The 21,340-nt window shown below is 42.0% G+C and overlaps 1 protein-coding gene across 4 annotated transcripts in view; it reads left to right on the forward strand.

Moving 5' to 3' along the window:
* ktn1 (kinectin 1) overlaps positions 1 to 21,003 on the forward strand; it is a 133,125-nt gene extending 112,122 nt beyond the window's left edge. For all 4 annotated transcript variants that reach the window (XM_086003242.1, XM_086003245.1, XM_086003244.1 and 1 more), the window contains 4 exons: positions 299 to 382; positions 1,904 to 1,996; positions 4,441 to 4,584; positions 20,046 to 21,003. In XM_086003242.1, the coding sequence (XP_085859368.1) occupies positions 299 to 382; positions 1,904 to 1,996; positions 4,441 to 4,584; positions 20,046 to 20,081 (357 nt within the window). In that variant the 3' untranslated portion in view covers positions 20,082 to 21,003. The remainder of the gene's footprint in view (positions 1 to 298; positions 383 to 1,903; positions 1,997 to 4,440; positions 4,585 to 20,045) is intronic.
* Positions 21,004 to 21,340: the final 337 nt, after the last annotated feature.

Consider the following 21,340-nt stretch of genomic DNA (forward strand, 5'->3'; position numbering starts at 1 on the left):
AGTCCCACTACTGTTTGCTTTTCAGTAAGTCTTGTTTGAAGTGCACAAGTGGATTAGCGTGAGGACCAGGTCAGGTTTAGTTGTGGTTTCCCCTAGAGTCTGAATAACCTGCCGACACTTGCTGTGTGGGGTCACGTGAAGATTGATCACTTGGGTGAGGTGCCAGAAGTTGCCTGGCACCCACAGAACCATCTCTCCGGAAAGGATTAATGCCTTCAGGAGGGGAAGGGGAGAAAATTGGCAAAAAAAGGACCAAATTAATTAACCAAATCAAATTGCTTCTTGTTTTTACTTGCAGCTTAAAACTCAGTTAAATGAAACATTAACAAAACTGAAGACTGAACAGAATGAGGCACAGAAAGTGGTTTCCAAGCTATATGAGGTAAAATTCAGTGTGTGCTGTATCAAATGTGTTGCAAGGTGTATGTAATAAAGACCAACCTCCAGTATAGATCACTTTATAACAAACTTTGTTGAGCCTACCCAAATGTTTTTCATTTTATTTTTGTTTGTATGGAATTTGCAGCTTTTAGCATATATTTGTATATCCCTAAACTGTATAAACCTCTATGCCACTTAAGTAACATTTAAAATGAGAGAAAATATGCAAACAAAGCACTGGGGTTCATTTCTAGAGGAACAGATTTGAAAAGCAGGGAAGTTATGTTAAGCTTGTATAGAACCTTGGTTTAAACCACATTTGAGTACTTAACTTGAGTTCTGGTCTCCATATTACAAAATGCATAGAGGCACTGGAGATGGTGTAAAAAAGATTTAAAAGGATGGTACTAGAACTAAGAAGTTACAGGAAACTCTCACTTTACCAGCACCTAAATAACTGGAAATCTGTGTTAGCCGGCAAAATTCAGGAGTAGGTTCAGGTAAGTTTTACTTCATATTAATGGCCGTTCCTGGATCTGTGGCTGTGTAACCGGGGTTCCTGCACCTGTTGCTAAGCAACAGGGACGCCTGAATCTTGTGGCCGGCGTTCCTGCACCTGTTGCTAAGCAACAGGGACGCCTGGATCTATTGCTGTGTACGGGGCTCTCATACCTTTTACCATACCTCTCTCTAATCCGGACTTTTTGATAAACCGGCACCGGTCCTGTCAGTGCCGGATAAAGAAGAGTTTCCTGTAAAGCTATTAAAGACTGAACAAGCTTAGTGCTCTTTTCTCTAGCGAAGAGAAGGCTGACAGGTGACCTAATAGAGGTCATTACAAATTATGAAGGGGTTTGATGGGGTAGATGTAGAGAAGATCTTTGCATTTGTGGGGGAAAACCAAAACTTTGGGCCATCAATATAAGGTGGTCACTAATAAATCCAATAAAGAATTCAGGAGAAACCTCTTTACCCAGAGAGGGATTAGAATGTGGAACTTGCTACCACAAGTAGTAGTTGAGGCGAATAGCTTAGATTCCTTTAAGGAAAACCTAGATAAGTACATGAGGAAGAAAGGAATAGATGGATATGCAGATAGAGTTAGATGAAGGAGGGTGGGAGAAGGCTCGTGTGGAGTACAAACACTGGCATAGACCAGTTGGGCCAAATGGCCTGTTTCTGTGCTGTAAATTCTGTGTAATTCTATGTAAAGAGAACATTTATCGACACTATTTTGAAGTGAGAGAGAAGGGGGAAGGAAAGATTTATACGAGCTCTTTTGTTTTCTAGATCTCCCTGCTGATGCACTGTAGCAGAAATGTTCCCCACAATTCAGGTTTTTGCAGAACTGCTGCGGACTGAAAGCCATTGCTTGACATGTATAACTGAACAGGCCTAATTGTAACTGTTGAATATTCACATTCTGTACCTTGTTCTTTTTAATATCGCTCTTTTTAGATTATTTTTTCCTTTTTTGAAGCATTTTTATATCTTGAAGCTTTAGAATATTTCTATTTCACAGGCACAAGGATCTTTGAACATTATTCAGGCAGAAATAGCAAGAACCGTAAGAGATGGCAATGTCGTAGAAAATAGTGACGTTTCAGAAGAGAAGGTGTGTATGAATCTAAATGGACAAAATTGCACTTGCTTAACATACCAGATTAATAGCAGAAAAGACAGTCATGCAATTTTGTTTTCAGGTCAATACTGTTGGTATAACTAATGAGTGAGAAGTACTAGCCAAGTTGGCACTAGTCAGAGTTGAATTTGAGTTAAATTCATGTCTTGTGAAATTATTTTTGATTATACATCTCGTCAAGATTTACCTGTGTCTGGATCTTTGCTTAGAACAATAGCTTTTATAGATATCGTCCATGTATGCGTTCATTGTCAGGAAAATCTTCTGGCTCCGTTGCTAAATTGACATCAACATCTTTTTATTATTTTGAAGCAATCATATTCACAATTAATAGTTAACTTTACAGTTATCCAATAAACCCGACCATTTAAAATGTCTGTGTAGTCGTGTCCCATGCAGGAAAGATATCTATAACAATTATATTCTGTGAAACGCACATAGTGCTGGTGGTAAATGAACAATCATTGTTTCTTGTTTCTACCGATTTGAGTATTAACGGAGTCTGATCTTTGGGAAAAACGGGTCTCCAGTGGAAGAAGTGTTTTGTAAGTAAGTGGACATGGTGTTGTGTTGGTAATGGTATATGATATTTTGGAAGATGTTGATTTTGTGACAATTTAGTGGGGTGGTGATGTAGCAGTTTTAGACAATTGGGGAAGTGAGATGTAATGTGGGGTGGTAAATAGTTGGAGGAGTAGAGTGAACAGCTGCCTGAAAAAAAAAAAATATGGATTTCTGTGTGGAAGTGTAACTAAAGTTTAATTTGTTTATTGTGGCTGTCCCAAAATTAAAAGCTCCACTAATATTTAAAAGGTAACAAAATGCCTTGCACTTAGATGGATATGAACATAGTTGAGATGGTGTTTGAGGCACAGCACTACTTATAGTGGAAGGACTGCAAGGTAAGTAAAATGGTAAGCATGAACAGTTTAGTCATTTTAAGCAGGCATTACTCAGGCATGAGAAGTGTGACAAAATTGTGACACGTGAAACTCAGTTGATGGCTGGAGCGAGCACACTACAGACTCTGGTACAGGTGAGCGGGATGGGGCAAAAGCTACCAACACTTAAAAGGTTGGGAGGCTTCAGAACGAGAGAAACACCCTGTTCATGTGGTGCGATAGGATAGAGAGAAAGAAATACCCTGGGAATGTAAGATGAGAGACAAATACTGCGGTAGGTGAGGGGTGGAGGAGAGACACTCGCACATTGGGGGAAGAGGAGGAGATTGATTAAGAGACTCTGTGGCAAGAGAGACCTTGTTGAAGGGGATATGTAGAGAGAAACCGTGAGAGATGTAAGAAAGAACCTATATTTTTGGGGTGGGAGAAAGAATGCAACCCTGGATTGGAACAGGGAAGACACCGCATTTATTGAGCGTGGGGTGGGAGTTGCCCTCTTGAGGGAAAGGAGAAGAGACTCGGTTGCCAGAGAGAAGGGAAAAGGAATGTTTTTTTTCCCCCTTCTGCACCACCATGTCTGCTACCCGCCATCTCCAGTACCCCGTTCCCTCCCAGAGGAATTATGTTGAAAGTTAAATAATTATAGCTGCTGCCAAGGCATAAAGATAAACAAATAAAATACGATAATAGAATTCAGCAGTATTACACAATAGCCAAATGTCCATTCAGCATTTAGTAGGCTAGTTGGTTTAGTTATAAGTGTGACTCGTGCTTTAACACCCTAATATTTTTGGTAAACAATCCTTCTGTGTAGACCATTTCTAACAAGAATACTTTGAATAATATGTAGCTTTAAATTGCAAGGCTACTTGAATGTAGTTATTTCAGTCTTTATTACACAACTTTAGCTGTGTTGCCATTGATAGAACGGTAGACTGTTCCCATTCACACTCCCTCACCCTCTCCTCCTGGACATAGATGCACACATTCTGTAGGCCAGCAAAAGCACAAGTATGTAAACAGGTCTCCTGCCTACCCCTTTGGCCAGAGAATGATCAGGTCAACTGATTTGTTGCAGCAAGTGTTTTATTAAGAACATTTTCACTATCTACAGGCCCTTTTATACAAAATTGTGATACTTGGATGGCAAATCGTGCTACATAAGTTGGCGTGGAAATTTGTGGGATGTTGCACAAAACCATTTGCTTAGGAATGGTGCAGGACACCTAAATGAAGAGAGAAAAAAGGAAAAGCATTTGATTATAAACTAAAAGTAGATATGTTGGTCTTAAATTTTGTGAAACAGTAATAATTATGCAAATTTTACAATTGCGTTTCACGTTTATTGTGTTGGTACTATTCAGCTAGTGTTACCTACCTAGAATGTTGGGCTTTCTTCTGTACTCTTCAGAACTTAAATATCATAGTTAGCCAGTAATACTGTAGTGGAAAATTAACTTCGTGTGAATTCATAGTTGAGTAACTTTTCACTAATTATAATTTGTTATTTTTCAGGAACAGTTCGATATCAAGAAGAAAATGTCAGTGGATCTCGATCAGGATATAATTCAACTGCAGCAGCTACTAAAAACTCTGATTCATCAGCTCTCAAAAGGAAGGGAAAATTCTCAAAATGTTATTTTCCAACTTGAACAAAAGGTACAAAATAAATATTGAATTCCTTCCACATTCTGACTTGGTTTCCAAGTGTCTTGACTTGATGTATACCTTTCACAGCAACTATCTTTAGCTTTTTGACATACTAAAGTGGAGCCAAAATAGTAAATTTCGTTTTTTTGCATGTGTGGGATGTGGCGGTGGTGACCATTAAGTACATCTACACTTGCAGAAATACCAAGCCAATAATGTGAGCTTAAATTAGTGATGATCTGAATTTGTAATATAGTTGTACAATAAAATATAGTTTAGATATCTACTTCCAACATTGCTTCAAAGGGCTGACATAACTCTAAAACTTCACTAGTATTAGTCAACGTTTATAATTGAATAGCCACAATGCACATAGAAACACAGAAGATAGGAGCAGGAGTAGGCCATTTGGCCCCTCGAGCCTGCTCCGCCATTCAATGAGATCATGGCTGATCATCCAAATTCAGTACCCTGTCCCTGCCTTCTCCCCATATCCCTTGATCCCTTTAGCCTTAAGAAATATATCTAACTCCTTCTTGAATATATTTAATGAATTGGCCTCCACTGCCTTCTGTGGTAGAGAATTTCACAGGTTCACCACTCTCTGGGTGAAGAAATTCCTCCTCATCTCTGTCCTAAATGGCTTACCCCTTATCCTTAGACTGTGACCCCTGGTCCTGGACTCCCCCTGCCATCGGGAACATCCTTCCTGCATCTAGTCTGTCTAGTCCTGTCAGTTGGTTAAAAATAGTTTAATTGAACAGAAAGACCAGTAATCATATAGACAGGACAAACCAAATTGTTAAGTCTTTTGGCGGATGAGATCATGGAATGCATTCGAGACAGTTTTCTAGATCAATATGTCGAACCAACTAGGGAACCAGCTATTTTAGATCTATTATTGTGTAATGAGACCGGGTTAAATAGTAAACTATCCTCTGGGGAAGAGTGTCATAATCTGATAGAATTTCATACTGAGTTTGAGAGTGGCACAAGTCTGAAACGAGGATCTTAAATTTAAAGCCAATTACATAGGTATGAGGGGCGAGTTGGCTAAGGTAGATTGGGAACTGAGATTAAAAGACATGACCGTAGATAAGCAATGGCAAATATTTAAAGAAATCCTAATTCTCAACAGACATACATTCCCTTGAGGAATGAAAACTCCACGGGAAAAGTGGTCCAACCATGGCTAACTAGGAATGGGCTATTTTAGATCTAGTATTGTATAATGAGATAGGGTTAAGATAAGTTAAGGATAGTATTAAATTAATAGAAGAGGCTTACAACTGTAGTGTATGTAACCTGTACCACCTTAAGAGGATACCTTAAGGTGATGGACTACTTTTTGATAGCTCCTGTACATTGTAGTACCGGTGGTGACCACACCGGTATATAAACCCTGCGGAGCAAAGTGTATCCCGGTTCAGCCCTGACCCTCAATCACTAAAGACCTGTTTACTTACTTCTGTAGTCTGTGTCCTGTTATTCAGTATAACTGCAATTGAAAACACAGACTCAACAGTGGCGACGAGTCTGATCTTACCTAGCGGCAGTTTTGCATCAAAGGAAGCTTCGTCCTCAGAAACGGGCGTCGAAAAAGGGCATCCGCCCTCAACATCCTGTTGAGCACTGCATCGCACGGGAGGCCATCGGGAACCCGGGTTGGTTTCTGGCCACGAAGTCAAACATCAGTGAGCATCCCTTCGATGACAGCGGCGGGTAAGCCCGATCGAGCGGCACGGGGGGGAAGTCGGCCGAGTTGTCAGTGGGAGAAGGGGAGGGAAAAGGGCGGAGAACACGACCGCAGCCGGTGTCAGGGGCCGGACTGCAATCGGGGCAGAGACGCGCAGCAGCCAGAAAAGCGTTTGTGGCCACAAGGGCGGCGGGGAACAAGAGCAGCAGCGCGGGGGAAAATAAAGGACCGCTGGGAGGCGTGAACGGCAACAGCGTGGGAATCGCCATTTTGAGTCGGCGGGGGAAGAAGACAAGCGTGGGAAAAGCCGCCATCTTAAATAGAAAAAAAAATAATATCCGAAGGGAAAGGTGAAACTCAGCAAGGATGCCAAAAACGGGAAACATCACCGCTTTTGATAACGATGTGGAAGATTGGGCCACTTATGTGGAACGCATCGAAGTTTACTGTACAACGAATGAGGTACCGGATGATAAAGCACTAACCCGATTAAACTCAATGGGTGCGAAGACGTACGGGTTATTAAGGAACCTTGTAACACCAGACAAACCGGTAGGGAAGAGTTTCGCGGATATTGTTACTATCCTGCAGGAGCATTTAAACCCCATGCCGCTGCTGATAGCGGAACAATTTAAATTCTACAAAAGAATTCAACTTAGGAATTCAGCGTTGCTTTCTTCTTTAACAGAACTGCGCAAGTTATCAAAGTACTGCCAGTTCGGAACAGGACTAGCAGACGCACTGAGAGATAAGTTTGTGTGTGGGCTCCTAAGGGAAGGAACCCAGAAGCGACTGCTAGAGGAAAAGGACCTTACGCTGGACAAGGCTTTCAGCATTGCAGCATCCCATGAGGCAGCAGCACGGGGCGCTGCAGAGATACAGCAAAGGCCATTGGAATTCAGCACCAATGAAATGGCATGGGGCACAGTAAAGTGCTATCGTTGTGGAAGGACAACGCATGACCAGAACCAGTGCTGGTTCAAAGATAAAGAATGCAGGCAATGTGGCAAACTTGGTCACATAGCGAGAGTATGCGGTCAGGAAAGAAGACCAGCAGCAAAAAGTCACCGCAGGAGAAGTACAAAAAAGTACACAAGGTGACAGAGAACAGTTCGGATGAACAGAAGATGGATTCAGACTCCAGCAGTAAGCAACTGGGTTGTCTGAAAATACATAATGTGGGTAACACAGCAGACCACCAAACTATCTCTCTGGGTCCTGCTTCGGATAGCAGGAGTCCAAGTGAAGATGCAATTGGACACTGGGTCGGCATTAACGGTCATGAATAAGCAAGATTACAAAAGGTTATTCTCGCACATTCCCCTGAGGGATACGGAGATTGTATTGAAAACATACATGGGGCAAATAGTATACCCCAAAGGAAAGATAAAAGTAAACGTGGTCTACAATGGTAAAGAAAGTCAGAAAATGGACTTGTATGTGTTACCTGATGGAGGTCCGCCACTACTGGGACGGGAATGGATCCGGAGAATAAATGTGGACTGGCATTCCATACAAGCACTGACTGTAGATGCCTGTAAGGAGGACGACGTCAAACCTAAACGACTGTCCAAAATCTTAGACGATGCTAAGGAGGTGTTCCAACAGGGACTTGGAACACTGAAAGGAATTACGGCAACCATCAAGGTTGAAGAACATGCAAACCCAAAATTTTTCAAAGCCTTATGCGATACGACCTGCTGTGGAAGCGGAGCTGGAAGAGCTAGAACGTTCAGGGGTACTGTCGAAGGTGGACTGGAGCGAATGGGCTACACCCATTGTTCCTGTCATGAAGCGTTCGTTGAGCAACAAGCCGGGGGAACTTGGGAAGGTTCGCATCTGTGGCGATTTCAAGATCACTGTTAATCCGGTTCTTCACACGGTGCAAAATCCGCTTCCGTGGATTGAAGATATCTTCGCTTCGCTGTCTGGCGGGAAACACTTCACTAAGATAGACCTGGCGCAGGCGTACCTACAGATGGAAGTTGATGAAGCGTCACGGCAGTATCTCACGATCAACACGCATAAGGGCTTATATCGGTATAATAGACTAGTTTTTGGAGTGGCATCGGCTCCAGCGATTTGGCAAAGGGCCACGGAGCAGGTATTGCAGGGAATTCCAGGCACACAATGCTACCTGGATGACATCCTGATTACAGGAGATAACGATAAGGATCACCTCGTGAATTTGGAGCAGGTGCTCATCAGATTGAAAGAATATGGGCTCCGAGTTAATCGCCAGAAATGCGAGTTCTTTCAAAAGCGAATCGTGTACTGCGGCCACGTCATTGATCGGGAGGGGCTCCATAGGTCACCTGACAAGATCGAAGCTGTTGTAAAAGCTCCTGCACCGGAAAATGTATCCCAGTTGAGGTCGTTCCTCGGGTTGGTTAACTATTACCACAAGTTTCTTCCAAATTTATCCACGGTGTTACACCCGCTAAACACTCTTTTGCAAATGGGAATACCATGGAAGTGGAGTGATGATTGTAAGCGGGCTTTTCAAAAGAGCAAGGCACTGATCACCTCTAAGGAAGTGTTGGCTCACTTTAACCCAACGCTGCCTATTTGCTTAGCTTGTGATGCTTCTTCTTATGGTATCGGGGCAGTGCTCTCACAAGTTTCCAGATGGCTCGGAAAGGCCAGTCGCTTTCGCATCCAGATCATTGACCTCCGCTGAGCGCAACTATGCTCAGATAGATAGGGAGGCTCTCCGCCTCGTGTGGGGAGTTAAGAAATTTAACCATTACCTGCAAGGCCAAAAGTTTACGCTGCTGACAGATCACCAGCCGTTGGTTTCCATTTTCAACCCTAAGAAGGGTGTTCCGGTAATGACGGCGCAGAGGCTTCAGAGATGGTCCCTTTTCCTAGGGGCACATCAATATGATATTGAATTCAAAGGTACAAAGTAACATGGTAATGCTGATGGGCTGTCGCGCCTGCCACTACCTACAGCGGAAGAGGCGCACCGGCAGTTGACCCTGTCGAGATATTTCACTCGACCATCATCGAATGCTTACCAGTCACCAATGCAGGTATTGAGAGAGAGACCCGAAATGACCCGACACTGTCTCGGGTTTACGATTTGACAGTGAAGGGATGGCCAGCACATGGCGAACCACTGTTACCAGCATTCTCAGCCAGACGAGAACAGCTGTCCGTATGTCAAGGAACATTGATGTATGGAACAAGGGTGATCATTCCTCCTAAATTAAGGGAGAGAGTTCTAAAAGAATTGCACGAAGGTCATCTGGGGGGAGTCAAGATGAAAAGCCTTGCTAGGGCTTGTGTGGTGGCCAGGTATCGACAAACAAATAGAGGATCTGACTAAAAGCTGCTCAGGGTGCCAAAAAGTTCAAAATGCACCTCCAATTGCACCGCTCCATCCATGGGAATGGCCTTCAGCCCCATGGCAACGTGTGCATATCGACTTTGCAGGTCCATTCATGGATTCCATGTTTTTGATAGCAGTAGACGCACATTCTAAATGGCCAGAAGTGATTAAGATGTCGACCACTACCTCTGAGAAGACGATCGCAGTTCTAAGAACCATATTTGCAAGGAATGGGTTGCCATAGCAAATATGTTCAGACAACGGACCACAGTTCGTGTCAGAAGAATTCCAGAAATTCATGAAAAAGAATGGGGTGAAACACTATACATCTGCCCCATATCATCCGGCTACAAATGGGTTGGCCGAGAGATTTGTACAAACGTTCAAAAAGGCAATAAAGGCCATGAGTGAAGACCATATTCCACTACAACACAAGGTGGACAATTTCCTGATGGCGTATCGAAACGCCACGCATGCAGTGACAAATCAAAGCCCTGCCATAATGCTCTATAACTGAAGGTTGCGGTCCCGGTTGGATTTGTTAAAACACAATGTGCGACGGGAAGTCGAAAACAAGCAATTCCAGCATGTAAATAACAAGGCCACTCGTAGTTTCGAAATAGGACAACCAGTGTTGGCCAGGGACTATAGGGATGATAAATGGCAACCTGGAACAATTCGTGCATGACAAGGACCCTTGATGTACACGGTAGACGTTGGAGAGAACGTAATACGATGTCATGCTGACCAACTTGTGGAATCGAGAACAAGGGTCGACCCCATGTCTACGGCAGAGACACCAGTTGAAGAATTTATTGAGCCTGTAGCATCTACCTCAGACTCGAACGTACATAATGATGTTCAATCCATAGGAGATCAAGTGGATGAGTCACCCCAGCAACGAGAACCAGAGACCCCTGAAAGGCGTTATCCGGGCCGGATCAGGAGGCCTCCTCAGAGACTGAATCTTTGAACAGTTTTGTGTGTAAATTGTATATATGTTATCCATGTAATGTTTAATTTGGGGTGTACACTGTTAAGCTAAAAGGGGAGGAATTGTAGTGTATGTAACCTGTACCATCTTAAGAGGCTACCTTAAGGTGATGGACTACTTTTTGATGGCTCCTGTACATTGTAGTACCGGTGGTGACCACACCGGTATATAAACCCTGCGGAGCAAAGTGTATCTCAGTTCAGCCCTGACCCTCAATCACTAAAGACCTGTTTACTTCTGTAGTCTGTGTCCTGTTATTCAGTATAACTGCAATTGAAAACACAGACTCAACAACAACGTTCCCAAAAAGAGTAGTAAGCCTGAGGATTGGGAGGGTTTTAGAAATCAGCAAAGGATGACCAAGAAATTGACAGAGGGAGAAGATAGAATGAGAGTAAACTAGTAAGACATATCAAAACTGATTGTAAGAGCTTCTACAAGTATGTAAAATGGAAGAGATTAGCGAATGTAAACGTGAATCTCTTAGAGGCAGAGACAAAGAAATAAAGGGGAGTAAGGAAATCGCAGAGACGTTAAATATTTTGTATCTGTCTTCACAGTAGAAGACACAAAACATACTGGAAATAGTGGGGTTCCAAGGGTCAAATGAGAGTAAGTAATATTAGTAAAGGAAAAGTACTGGAGAAATTAATGGGACCAAAAGTCGACAAATCTCCTGGACCTGACGACCCACATCCTAGAGTTTTAAGAGGTGGCTGCAGAGATAGTGGATGCATTGATTCTGCAACAGTTCCTGTGGATTTGAAGGTAGCAAATGTAACCCTGCTATTCAAAAAAGGAGGGAGAGAGTAAATAGGGAACTATAGGCCAGTTAGCCTGACTTCAGTAGCAGGGAAAATGCTACAATCTATTAGGTTTGTGGTAACAGGGCACTTAGAAAATCGTAATATGATCAGGCAGAGTCAGCACAATTTTATGAAAGGAAAATCTTGTTTGACAAATCTATTTTTTGAGGGTATAATTAGCAGGGTAGTTAAGGGGGAACCAGTGGATGTATACTTACATTTTCAAAAGGCATTCCATAAGGTGTCACATGAGGTTGTTACACAAGATTAGGTCTCATGGAATTGGGGTAATGTATTAGCTTGGATTGAGGGTTGGTTAATGGAGGGAAAAGAGAGAGTAGGAATAAGCGGGACTTTTTCGGCTGGCAGGTTGTAACTAGTGGGGTGCCGCAAGGATCAGTGCTTGGGCCTGAGCTATTTACAATCTATCAATGACTTAGGTGAGGGGACCCGGTGTAACGTATCCGAGTTTGCTGACGATACAAAGCTAGGTGAGAAAGAAAGCTATAAGGAGGTTATAAGGAGGCTACAAAGGGACATAGACACGTTTTAAGTGAGTGGGCAAGAAGGTGGCAGGTGGAGTATAATGTGGGGAAATGTGAAATTATCCACTTTGGAGGAAGAATAGAAAAACAATATTTTTTTAAAAGGTGAGAGAATAGTAAATGTTGCTATAAGAACAGGAGTAGGCCATACGGCCCCTCGAGCCTGCTCTGCCATTCAATAAGATCATGGCTGATCATCGACCTCAACTCTACTTTCCCGCCCGATCTCCATATCCCTTGATTCCCCTAGAGTCCAAAAATCTATCTATCTCAGCCTTGAATATACTCGAAGACTCAGCATTCACAGCCCTCTGGGGCAGAGAATTCCAAAGATTCACAACCCTCTGAGTGAAGAAATTCCTCCTCATCTCAATCTTAAATGACCAACCCTTTATCCTGAGACTATGCCCCCTAGTTCTAGACACTCCAGCCAGGGAAACAACCTCTCCGCATCTACCCTGTCAATCCCCTTCAGAATCTTGTATGTTTCAATGAGATCACCTCTCATTCTTCTAAACTCCATGGTGTATAAGCCCATTCTACACAATCTCTCATCATCGGACAGCCCTCTCATCTCAGGAATCAATCTAGTGAACCTTTGCACTGCCTCCAAGGCAAGTATATCCTTCCTTAGATAAGAAGACCCAAACTGTACACAGTACTCCAGGTGTGGACTCACCAAGGCCTTGTACAACTGTAGCAAGACTTCCTTACTCTTATATTCTAACCCCCTTGCAATAAAGGCCAACATGCCATTTGCCTTCCTTATTGCTTACTGTACCTGCATGCTAGCTTTCTGTGTTTCTTGCACGAGGACACCCAAATCTCTCGCAGGGATGCAAAGGGATATAGATAAGTTTAAGTGAGTGTCAAGAAGGTGGCAGGTGGAGTATAATGTGGGGAAATGTGAAATTATCCACTTTGGAGGAAGAATAGAAAATCTGATCTCTCTGCAGAGGGGTTTGGGTGTCCTTGTACACCAATTACAGGAAAGTAGAATTGAGGTAGAAGATCAGCCATGATCTTATTGAATGGTGGTGTGGCTCATGGGGCTGTATGGCCTACTCCTGGTCCTGTATCTTATGTTCTTATGGCTGACCCTAATGCTATCTACTCTGTTGTATACTTCATTAGACTCGTACATTACTTGTTACTTCGTTATTGTTCTCAGTCAGAGCTAATGGAGTTTCACATGGGAGCAGTACCTTTTTAAGGGTGCTTAAAATCATCACTGTATCCTCCCATGTATGTGCCTTTCCTCTTCTCACAGCAACAAAAAACAATTTGTGGCATTTCACCAGTTTTTTCCTCTAACTTTATTTCCATTGCTTTATATAAAAAAGAAAATTTGAAATGTAGCATCTGTGGCCTGTTGCTTGGGCTCTGACTGAGCATCACTTTTACCAATTAAAGAATGTGACCTACAGTACATTTCAGTTCATATTTTCATAGGCTCATGGAAATTAAGCAAAATTGCTCATCCTTTCAAGCATGGTTGAAGATAACCTTGTCAGAAAATACTGCAGCCTGGCACTTGAGCTTACAGCAGCAACATTTTAAAACAGCAAATTAACAACTTCCCTTATGAGCTGTCTCTCTAATTTAGGACCTTTTTTGTTTATAATCAAGTACTGCAAGGTCTATTTAATCCTTGGGAAACAGTCTGTCAGGAAGTACTCTGTGAAAATTATTGGTTTATAGGCATGACGGTATTGAATCTAACCGGCATCAGCTCTGCTTCAATGAACAGTCCGTTAAGAGGCCAGTTACGTCTATTTCAGGAGAAAATTTAATTAGGAGCACTGCGTAAAAAATGGGTGCTGTTAGTGCAGCTTTTAACAATTCTGATCCAGTACTTGAGTTGATGTACTCTGCATTGAACCCTATAGCAGTCCAGCTAAAACTCACTCAGTGCTGTTCCACATGCTCTGGCTTTGGACGTCGTCGGGCTCACAAATGAGCCTCCATCAAGAGATTGTAGATTTTGCATTCAGCAATAGAATTACCCAAAGACTTTGCTCTTTGCTGAAATACGTGATCCTTTAGCGTTAGTAATTTCTCTGCTAGAAGAAAATAAACCAGATAATGTGGTTTAAGATGCCTGAACATAGTCGTAGGAGCTTTTAAAAGGATAGTTGCTTTAAAAACTTACTCTGTATTAATTACTTAGAATATACAGCACAGAAACAGGCCATTTGGCCCAACTAGTCACTGCTGGTTTTTATACTCCACATGAGTCTTCTCCCATTCCATCTACCTCATCCCAGTTTTCAGCATATCTTTCTATTCCCTTTTACCTCATTTTGTCTCATTTTGAAAGCATCTAAGCTATTTGCCTAAACCACTTCCTGAGATAACATAAGAAATAGGAGTAGAAGTAGGCCATACAGCCCCTCAAGCCTGCTCCGCCATTCAATAAGATCATGGCTGATCTTCAACCTCAACTCCATTTTCCCGCCCGATCCCCATATCTCTTGATTCCCTTAGAGTCCAAAAATCTCTTAATCTCTGCCTTGAATATACTCAATGACTGAGCATCCACAGCCCTCTGGGGTAGAGAATTCCAAGGATTCACAACCCTCTGAGTGAAGAAATGTCTCCTCATCTCAGTCTTAATGGCCAACCCTTTTATTTTGAGACTATGACCCCTAATTCTAGACACTCCAGCCAGGAGAAACAGCCTCTCAACATCTACCCTGTCAAGCCCTGTAAGAATTTGGTATGTTTCAACGAGATCAACTCTCATTCATCTAAAATCCAGAGAATATAGGCCAATTCTACTCGATCTCTCCTCATTGATTCCTGGGATGAGGGGTGTCCAATCAAGTGAACCTTTGTTGCACCCCCTCTAAGGCAAGTATATCCTTCCATGGGTAAAGAGACCAAAACTGTACACAGTACTGCAGGTGTGGTCCCACTAAAGCCCTCTACAATTGCAGCAAGACTTCCTTACCTTTGTACTCCAACCCTCTTGCAATAAAGGCAAACATGGCCTTTGCCTTACTAATTGCTTGCTGTACCTGCATGTTAACTCTGTTTCATGTAAAAGGACACCCAAATCCCTCTGAACGCCAAATTTTAATAGTTTCTCAACATTAAAAAAAATAATTCTGTTTTTCTATTCTTCCTACCTAAGTGAATAACCTCACATTTCCCCACATTATAGTCCATCTGTCTCCTTGCCCGCTCACTTGACCTGTCTATGTCTTTGTGTCCTCCTTACAGCTTACTTTCCCACCTAGCTTTGTATTGTCAACGAGTTCACATTCTAACCACTCTGAGTAAAGACATTTCTCCTTATTTCCGTATTGGATTTATTAGTAACTAGCTTGTAGTTATGGCCCCTAGTTTTGTATTCTCTCTCAAATGGAAACATTCTCTCCACATCTCCCTTGTCCAACCCATTCAGAATTTTAAGACCTCTATTAGGCCTCCGCTAAGTCTTCTCTTTTCTAAAGAAAAATGCCCTAATCTGTTCAATCTTCCCCGATAGCTGTAATCTCTCCTTGTAAATCTTTTATGCACTTTCTCCAATGTTTCCATGTCCTTTTTATGGTATGGGGACCAGAACTCTGCACACTACTGCAAGTGCGGCGTGACCAGGGTCCTAATACAAGTTTAACATAAATTGGCTACTTTTGAATTCTATGCCCCTAGAAATAAATCCCAATGCTTTGTTAGCATTTTAATCGCTTTGCTGACCTGTAATGCTGCTTTAATGATTTGTTCACCTGTATCCCTAAATCCCTTTATTCTTCTACCCCATTCAGTTTCTTATTTTCTAAGGTGTAGGTGATGATTCTGTTTTTCCTACAAAAGTGCATCACCTCACATTTATCTGTTGAAGTTCATTTGCCATTTAACTGCCCAGTCTGCAAGTTTTCTAATGTTTCTTGTATTATGTTACATTCTTCCTCAGTGTTAGCTAGTTTGATAGGAATAAGTAATCAAAATTTACTAAGTCCAAATCATTAATGCAAGTTATGAATAACAGTGGACCCAGCACTGATCCTTGTGGAACACCATTCCTCCAATCTTTACCCCCTACACACACACTTTCCTATGTTTTAGCCAGTTTGCTTCCATTCAGCTATTGTCTCCACATGCCCTAAACTTTGTCATGAGCCTACCATGTGGCACCTTTATCAAAGGCTTTACTATGTGGTGAACTTACTTTTGGAGAGTAACATCCTTATTGCCATTAAATCAAATGTTTAATGAGTGAAATTTATCGTGACCTGTATGACTTTTCAGCTTATAAAAACTGAACAGATTCTGCTATTTGGGGTCAGGTGGTGAATTGTGCTGCTTGTGAGCTCCTGGTACTTGTTTGCATAGTGAGGGCTCAAACCATGCTTTTTGGTTCCTAATGACAAAATAAGGATTATATTTCTTGGGAGAGAGCATCGGAAGGAGAGGGCGAGAAAAGAGAGGTCTCTTTAGGGTTGCGGTGGCACCAAGATGACACACCTAATGGATGTTTAGAACAAAGTCAGCCCTCTGTGGCAAGCTCTGTAATCTGGTACCTGAGCCGGGGAGGTCTGCAGTACTTCGATAATTGGCCAGCAGCCTGGCTCACCTATGGAACCTGGAGGAATGGAACTGTCACTGGGGCTATGATTCTTCTAACTCCGCCCCAGATAATCCTACAAGTGAATTGGCTGGATAGGAGTGGGAGACAGATAGCACGAGAGTAAGAAATAGTAAGGTATTAGGTGGGGTCAGACAGAGAGAATATAAGAAGGTTGAAGAGGTTTACAGTGCATGTGTGTAAACACACGAAGCGTGGTAAATAAGGTTGGTGAGCTGCAGGTGCAAATTGCCACATGGGAATATGATGTTGTGGCAATAATGGAGACCTGGCTCAAAAAGCTGCTGGATTGGGTACTAAATATTCCTGGATATAAGGTGTTCAGGAAAGATGGCGAAGGAAAGAAAGGAGGTAGGGTGGCAGTATTGATTAAGGAGAATATTACAGTGCTGGGGAGAGAGAGAGAGAGAGAGAGAGAGAGAATGTCCTGGAGGGGTCAAGGACAGAATCTATTTGGTTAGAGTTATGGAAAAAAAAAGGTTCCATTACGCTACTAGGTGTTTTCTATAGGCCACCTACTAGTGGGAAGGATATGGATGAGCAAATTTGCAGGGAAATTGCAGAGGTGCAAGAACTATAGAGTAGTGATAATGGGGGACTTCAATTATCTGAATATAGACTGGGATAGTAATGGTGTAATGGGCAGAGATGGAGAAGAATTTCTGAAGTGAGTTCAGGAGAAATTTCTTGATCAGTATGTTTCCCGCCCAATGAGGAAGGAGGCATTGCTGGATCTGGGGAATGAGGTGGGCCAGGTGGATCAAGTGTCAGATGGAGAACATTTAGGGAACAGTGATCGTAGTATCATAAGGTTTAGATTAGCTGTGGAAAAGGACAAGGGGCAATCTAGAGTTAAAATACTTAATTGGAGGAGGGCCAATTTCAGTGGGTTGAGAACGGACCTGGCCCAGGTAAATTGGAATCAAAGAGTGGCAGGTAAAACTATAATGGAACAATGGGCTGCCTTTAAAGAGGAGATGGTTTGGGTACATTCCCACGAGGGGGAAAGGTAGGACAACCAAAGCCAGAGCACACTGGATAACGAAAGAGATAGAGAGTAAGATGAAGCAGAAAAAAGGGGTGTATGACCGATGTCAGGTTGAGAATACATTCGAGAACCAGGCTGAATATGGAAAGTTCAGAGGGGAAGTGAAAAAGGAAATAAGAGGGGCAAAAAGAGAGTATGAGAATAGACTGGCAGCTAACATAAAAGGGAATCCAAAAGTCTTCTATAAGCATATATAAATAATAAACGGGTAGCAAGAGGAGGGGTGGGGCCGATTAGGGACCAAAAAGGAGACCTACACATGGAGGCAGAGGGCATGGCTGAGGTACTAAACTTTGCATCTATCTTTACCAAGGAAGAAGATGCTGCCAAAGTCATAGTGAAAGAGGAAGTAGTTGAGATACTGGATTGGATAAAAATTGATAGAGGAGGTACTAGAAAGGCTGGCTGTATTTAAAGTAGATAAGTCACCAGGACCGGATGAGATGCTTCTTAGTATGCTGAGGGAAGTTAAGGTGGAAATTGTGGAGGTACTGGCCATAATCTTACAATCCTCCTTCGATACGAGGGTGATGCCAGAGGACTGGAGAATTGCAAATGTTACACCCTTGTTCAAAAAAGGGTGCAAGGATAAACCCAGCAACTACAGGCCAGTCAGCTTAACCTCTGTAGTGGGGAAGCTTTTAGAAATGATAATTCGGGACAAAATTAACAGTCACTTGGACAAGTGTGGATTAATTAAGGGAAGCCAGCATTGATTTGTTAAAGGCAAATCATATTTAACTAACTTGATTGAGTTTTTTGATGAGGTAACGAGAGGATTGATGAGGGCAATGCGGTTGAGTTGGTGTACATGGACTTCCAAAAGGCGTTTGATAAAGTGCCACATAATAGGCTTGCCAGCAAAGTTGAAGCCCATGGAATAAAACGGACACTGGCAGCATGGATATGAAATTGGCTAAGTGAGAGGGAACAGAGTAGTGGTGAATGGTTGGTTGTTTTTCAGACTGGTGGAAGGTATACAGTGGTGTTCCCCAGGGGTTGGTACTAGGACTACTGTTTTTCTTTATATATCAATGACTTGGACTTGGGTGTACAGGGCACTATTAAAATTTGCAGATGACACAAAACTTAAAAGTATAGTGAATAGTGAGGAGGATTGGGATAGATTTCAAGAGGATATAGATAGACTGGTGGAATGGACGGACACATGGCAGATGAAATTTAACACAGAAAAGTCCGAAGTGATACATTTTGGTAGGAAGAACGAGGAGAGACAATATAAACTGAGGGGTATAATTCTAAAGGGGGTGCAGGTATCCTGGTGGGGTATATGCACAAATCATTGAAAGTGGCAGGGCAGGTTGAGAAAGTGGTTAAAAAAGCATACAGGATCCTGGGCTTTATAAATAGAGGCATAGAGTACAGAAACAAGGAAGTTACGATGAACCTTTATAAAACACTGCTTCGGCCTCAACTGGAGTATTGTGTCTAATTCTGGGCACTGCACTTTAGGAAGGATGTGAAGGCCTTAGAGAGAGTGCAGAAAAGATTTACGAGAATGATTCTAGGGATGAGGGACTTCAGTTACATGGATAGACTGGAGAAGCTGGGGTTCTCCTTAGGGCAGGGAAGATTGAGGGGAGATCTGACACAGGTGTTCAAAATCTTGAGGGGTCTGGACAGAGTAGATGGAGAGAAACTATTCCCATTGGTGGAAGGGTCGAGAACCAGAGGACACAGATTTAAGGTGATTGGCAGAAGATCCAAAGGCGACATGAGGGAAAAGCTTCTTTATGCAGCGAGTGGTTATGATCTGGAATACACTGCCTGAAAGGGTGGTGGAGGCAGATTCAATCGTGGCTTTCAAAAGGAGAGTTGGCTAAGCACCTGAAGGGAAAAAAAATTGCAGGGCTACAGGGAAAGGGCGGGGGAGTGGGAGTAGCTGAAGTGCTCTTGCAGAGAGCTGGCATGGGCTAGATGGGCCGAATAGCCTCCTACTGCACTAACCATTCTATGATTCTATTTTATAACTAACAGGAAACTTACCAGTGCTCTGTGCTGGCAGACTGTTTTTTCCTAGCAAAAGTCTTAACAGTACCTCCAGTTACACTTGCAGGTTCCCCAAGCCTTGTCTCCAGCTCACCCGTGCCAAGTTCTCTGGACTTGGCTGAGTGGCATGTGTCCCTACAGGGCAGGAGTGTGCATTCCATATTGGGTAAAAACAAACTTTACCTGTCTGGATTTCTTGGTGACTTAGTTTGGAAATTTAAATATGTTGATTTGTCTGACATGTGCAGAAACTACTGTCTGACCCCCAAGATAATTGTGAAATAAATATCTTGCATTTCACCTCAATGAAGTCGTAGGTTTGAGTTTTCTGGAAAATTGTCCTGAGTTTGCTTTTTTGGATGTACCTCGTGTGTAAAACCCAATTGCTCTGTAAAACTCGTATTAAGCTGTAACTACTAAGACCCTTATTTTCATTTGCTTTTTAGGCAACTGGAGTGCTGAAGGAAGGAGCTTCTGTTTGAAGATGGTGCTATGGTTTGCACCTTGATTTGCCAAATTAAAGCCTTATTTATGTTTTTCACCCTTCTTAATTGTCAAACACTGAATAGAGCTTTACTTTTGTGTTTTTTTAAATATTGGATTAAACTACTGATTCAAAAATATTGTAGGCAGCTTGAGAGTTTTTAGTTTTATAAAACATGGTATCCAATCTGTACATTCCTAAACGCAAATAAGTTGTGTTTAAATTTTTTTTGCTAAATACCAATGTTGACTACCAGCAAATAATATAATTTGGGCAAAACCAGGAGCTAAAAAACAACAATAATCCTAGCGGCACATTTGCTTTTGGGTTTAAAACTTAAATTTTCAGGGTTAGCTGCTTCTAATTTTCAGCATCAAACACTCCTCATTTTGTCGCTAGCTTAGAAATTCTAATAAACGTGATGCTGAATAAAGGGATGCTTGTTTCTAAGCCAAAAGACTGAAGCTTCATTCAGTAAAGCACTACTGTTTTTACTGCAGGGTGGCCAGATGAAATGTTAATCTAGACAGTATGTCAGTTGATTTCTATAGATGTCACTTTGAGGGCTGAATAGTATTGAATTGTAACATCCTGCAATAAATGTTGGATATTCAGTTATTGCTGACTTCAAGGTGCAAACTGTTTCTCTGTTAAGTGGACTTGAAATACAGTTGACCTGTGGTGTATTGGAGGCATTCGTGGCTACATACCCAAGCTGCTAGTTTAAAAAGTGGTTTATAGGGGGGGGAAAAAAGGTAAACAGTTGAAATTGATGCTGCTTTGATATTTTACTGTTTTCTTTAAGGTAGAATTGAAACTATTTACATTTAAGGAGCTGCCATTTAAAAAAAAAAAAGTTATGAACTGTAAATAAGTCCTATGTAAAAATGAGGGAAAAATAAAATCTCCTTTGCATCTTGTTTTTCTATGAAATTGTCACTTTGTTCTCTAGTGCAGTGAGGAAGTTTGCCATGAGGTGAGGAATTCAACAGTGGGGTTGGGAAACTCGTGTGGTATCAGAATATTACGGAAGATATTGGTGCTGTGGGTTCCTTCCACTTGGTGTTGGGATTTATTAGCAAGTGTCCAAAGTATTGATCAGTGCAGCTCAAAATTAAATGACAGTTAATGTATCTGAATATAAGTAGTTATGTATAAATGTTAGTCTTCAATTATTCTTAAATTTTAAAAGTATTACATTTTAATTTCAGAAGCTGCTCATGAGGTAAACTATGTACTGTAATCTGATTCCTGATC

The sequence above is a fragment of the Somniosus microcephalus genome, chromosome 12 (assembly GCF_052327205.1).
Source record: "Somniosus microcephalus isolate GS21.2 chromosome 12, FLI_Smic_1.0, whole genome shotgun sequence".
Lineage (NCBI taxonomy): Eukaryota > Metazoa > Chordata > Chondrichthyes > Squaliformes > Somniosidae > Somniosus > Somniosus microcephalus.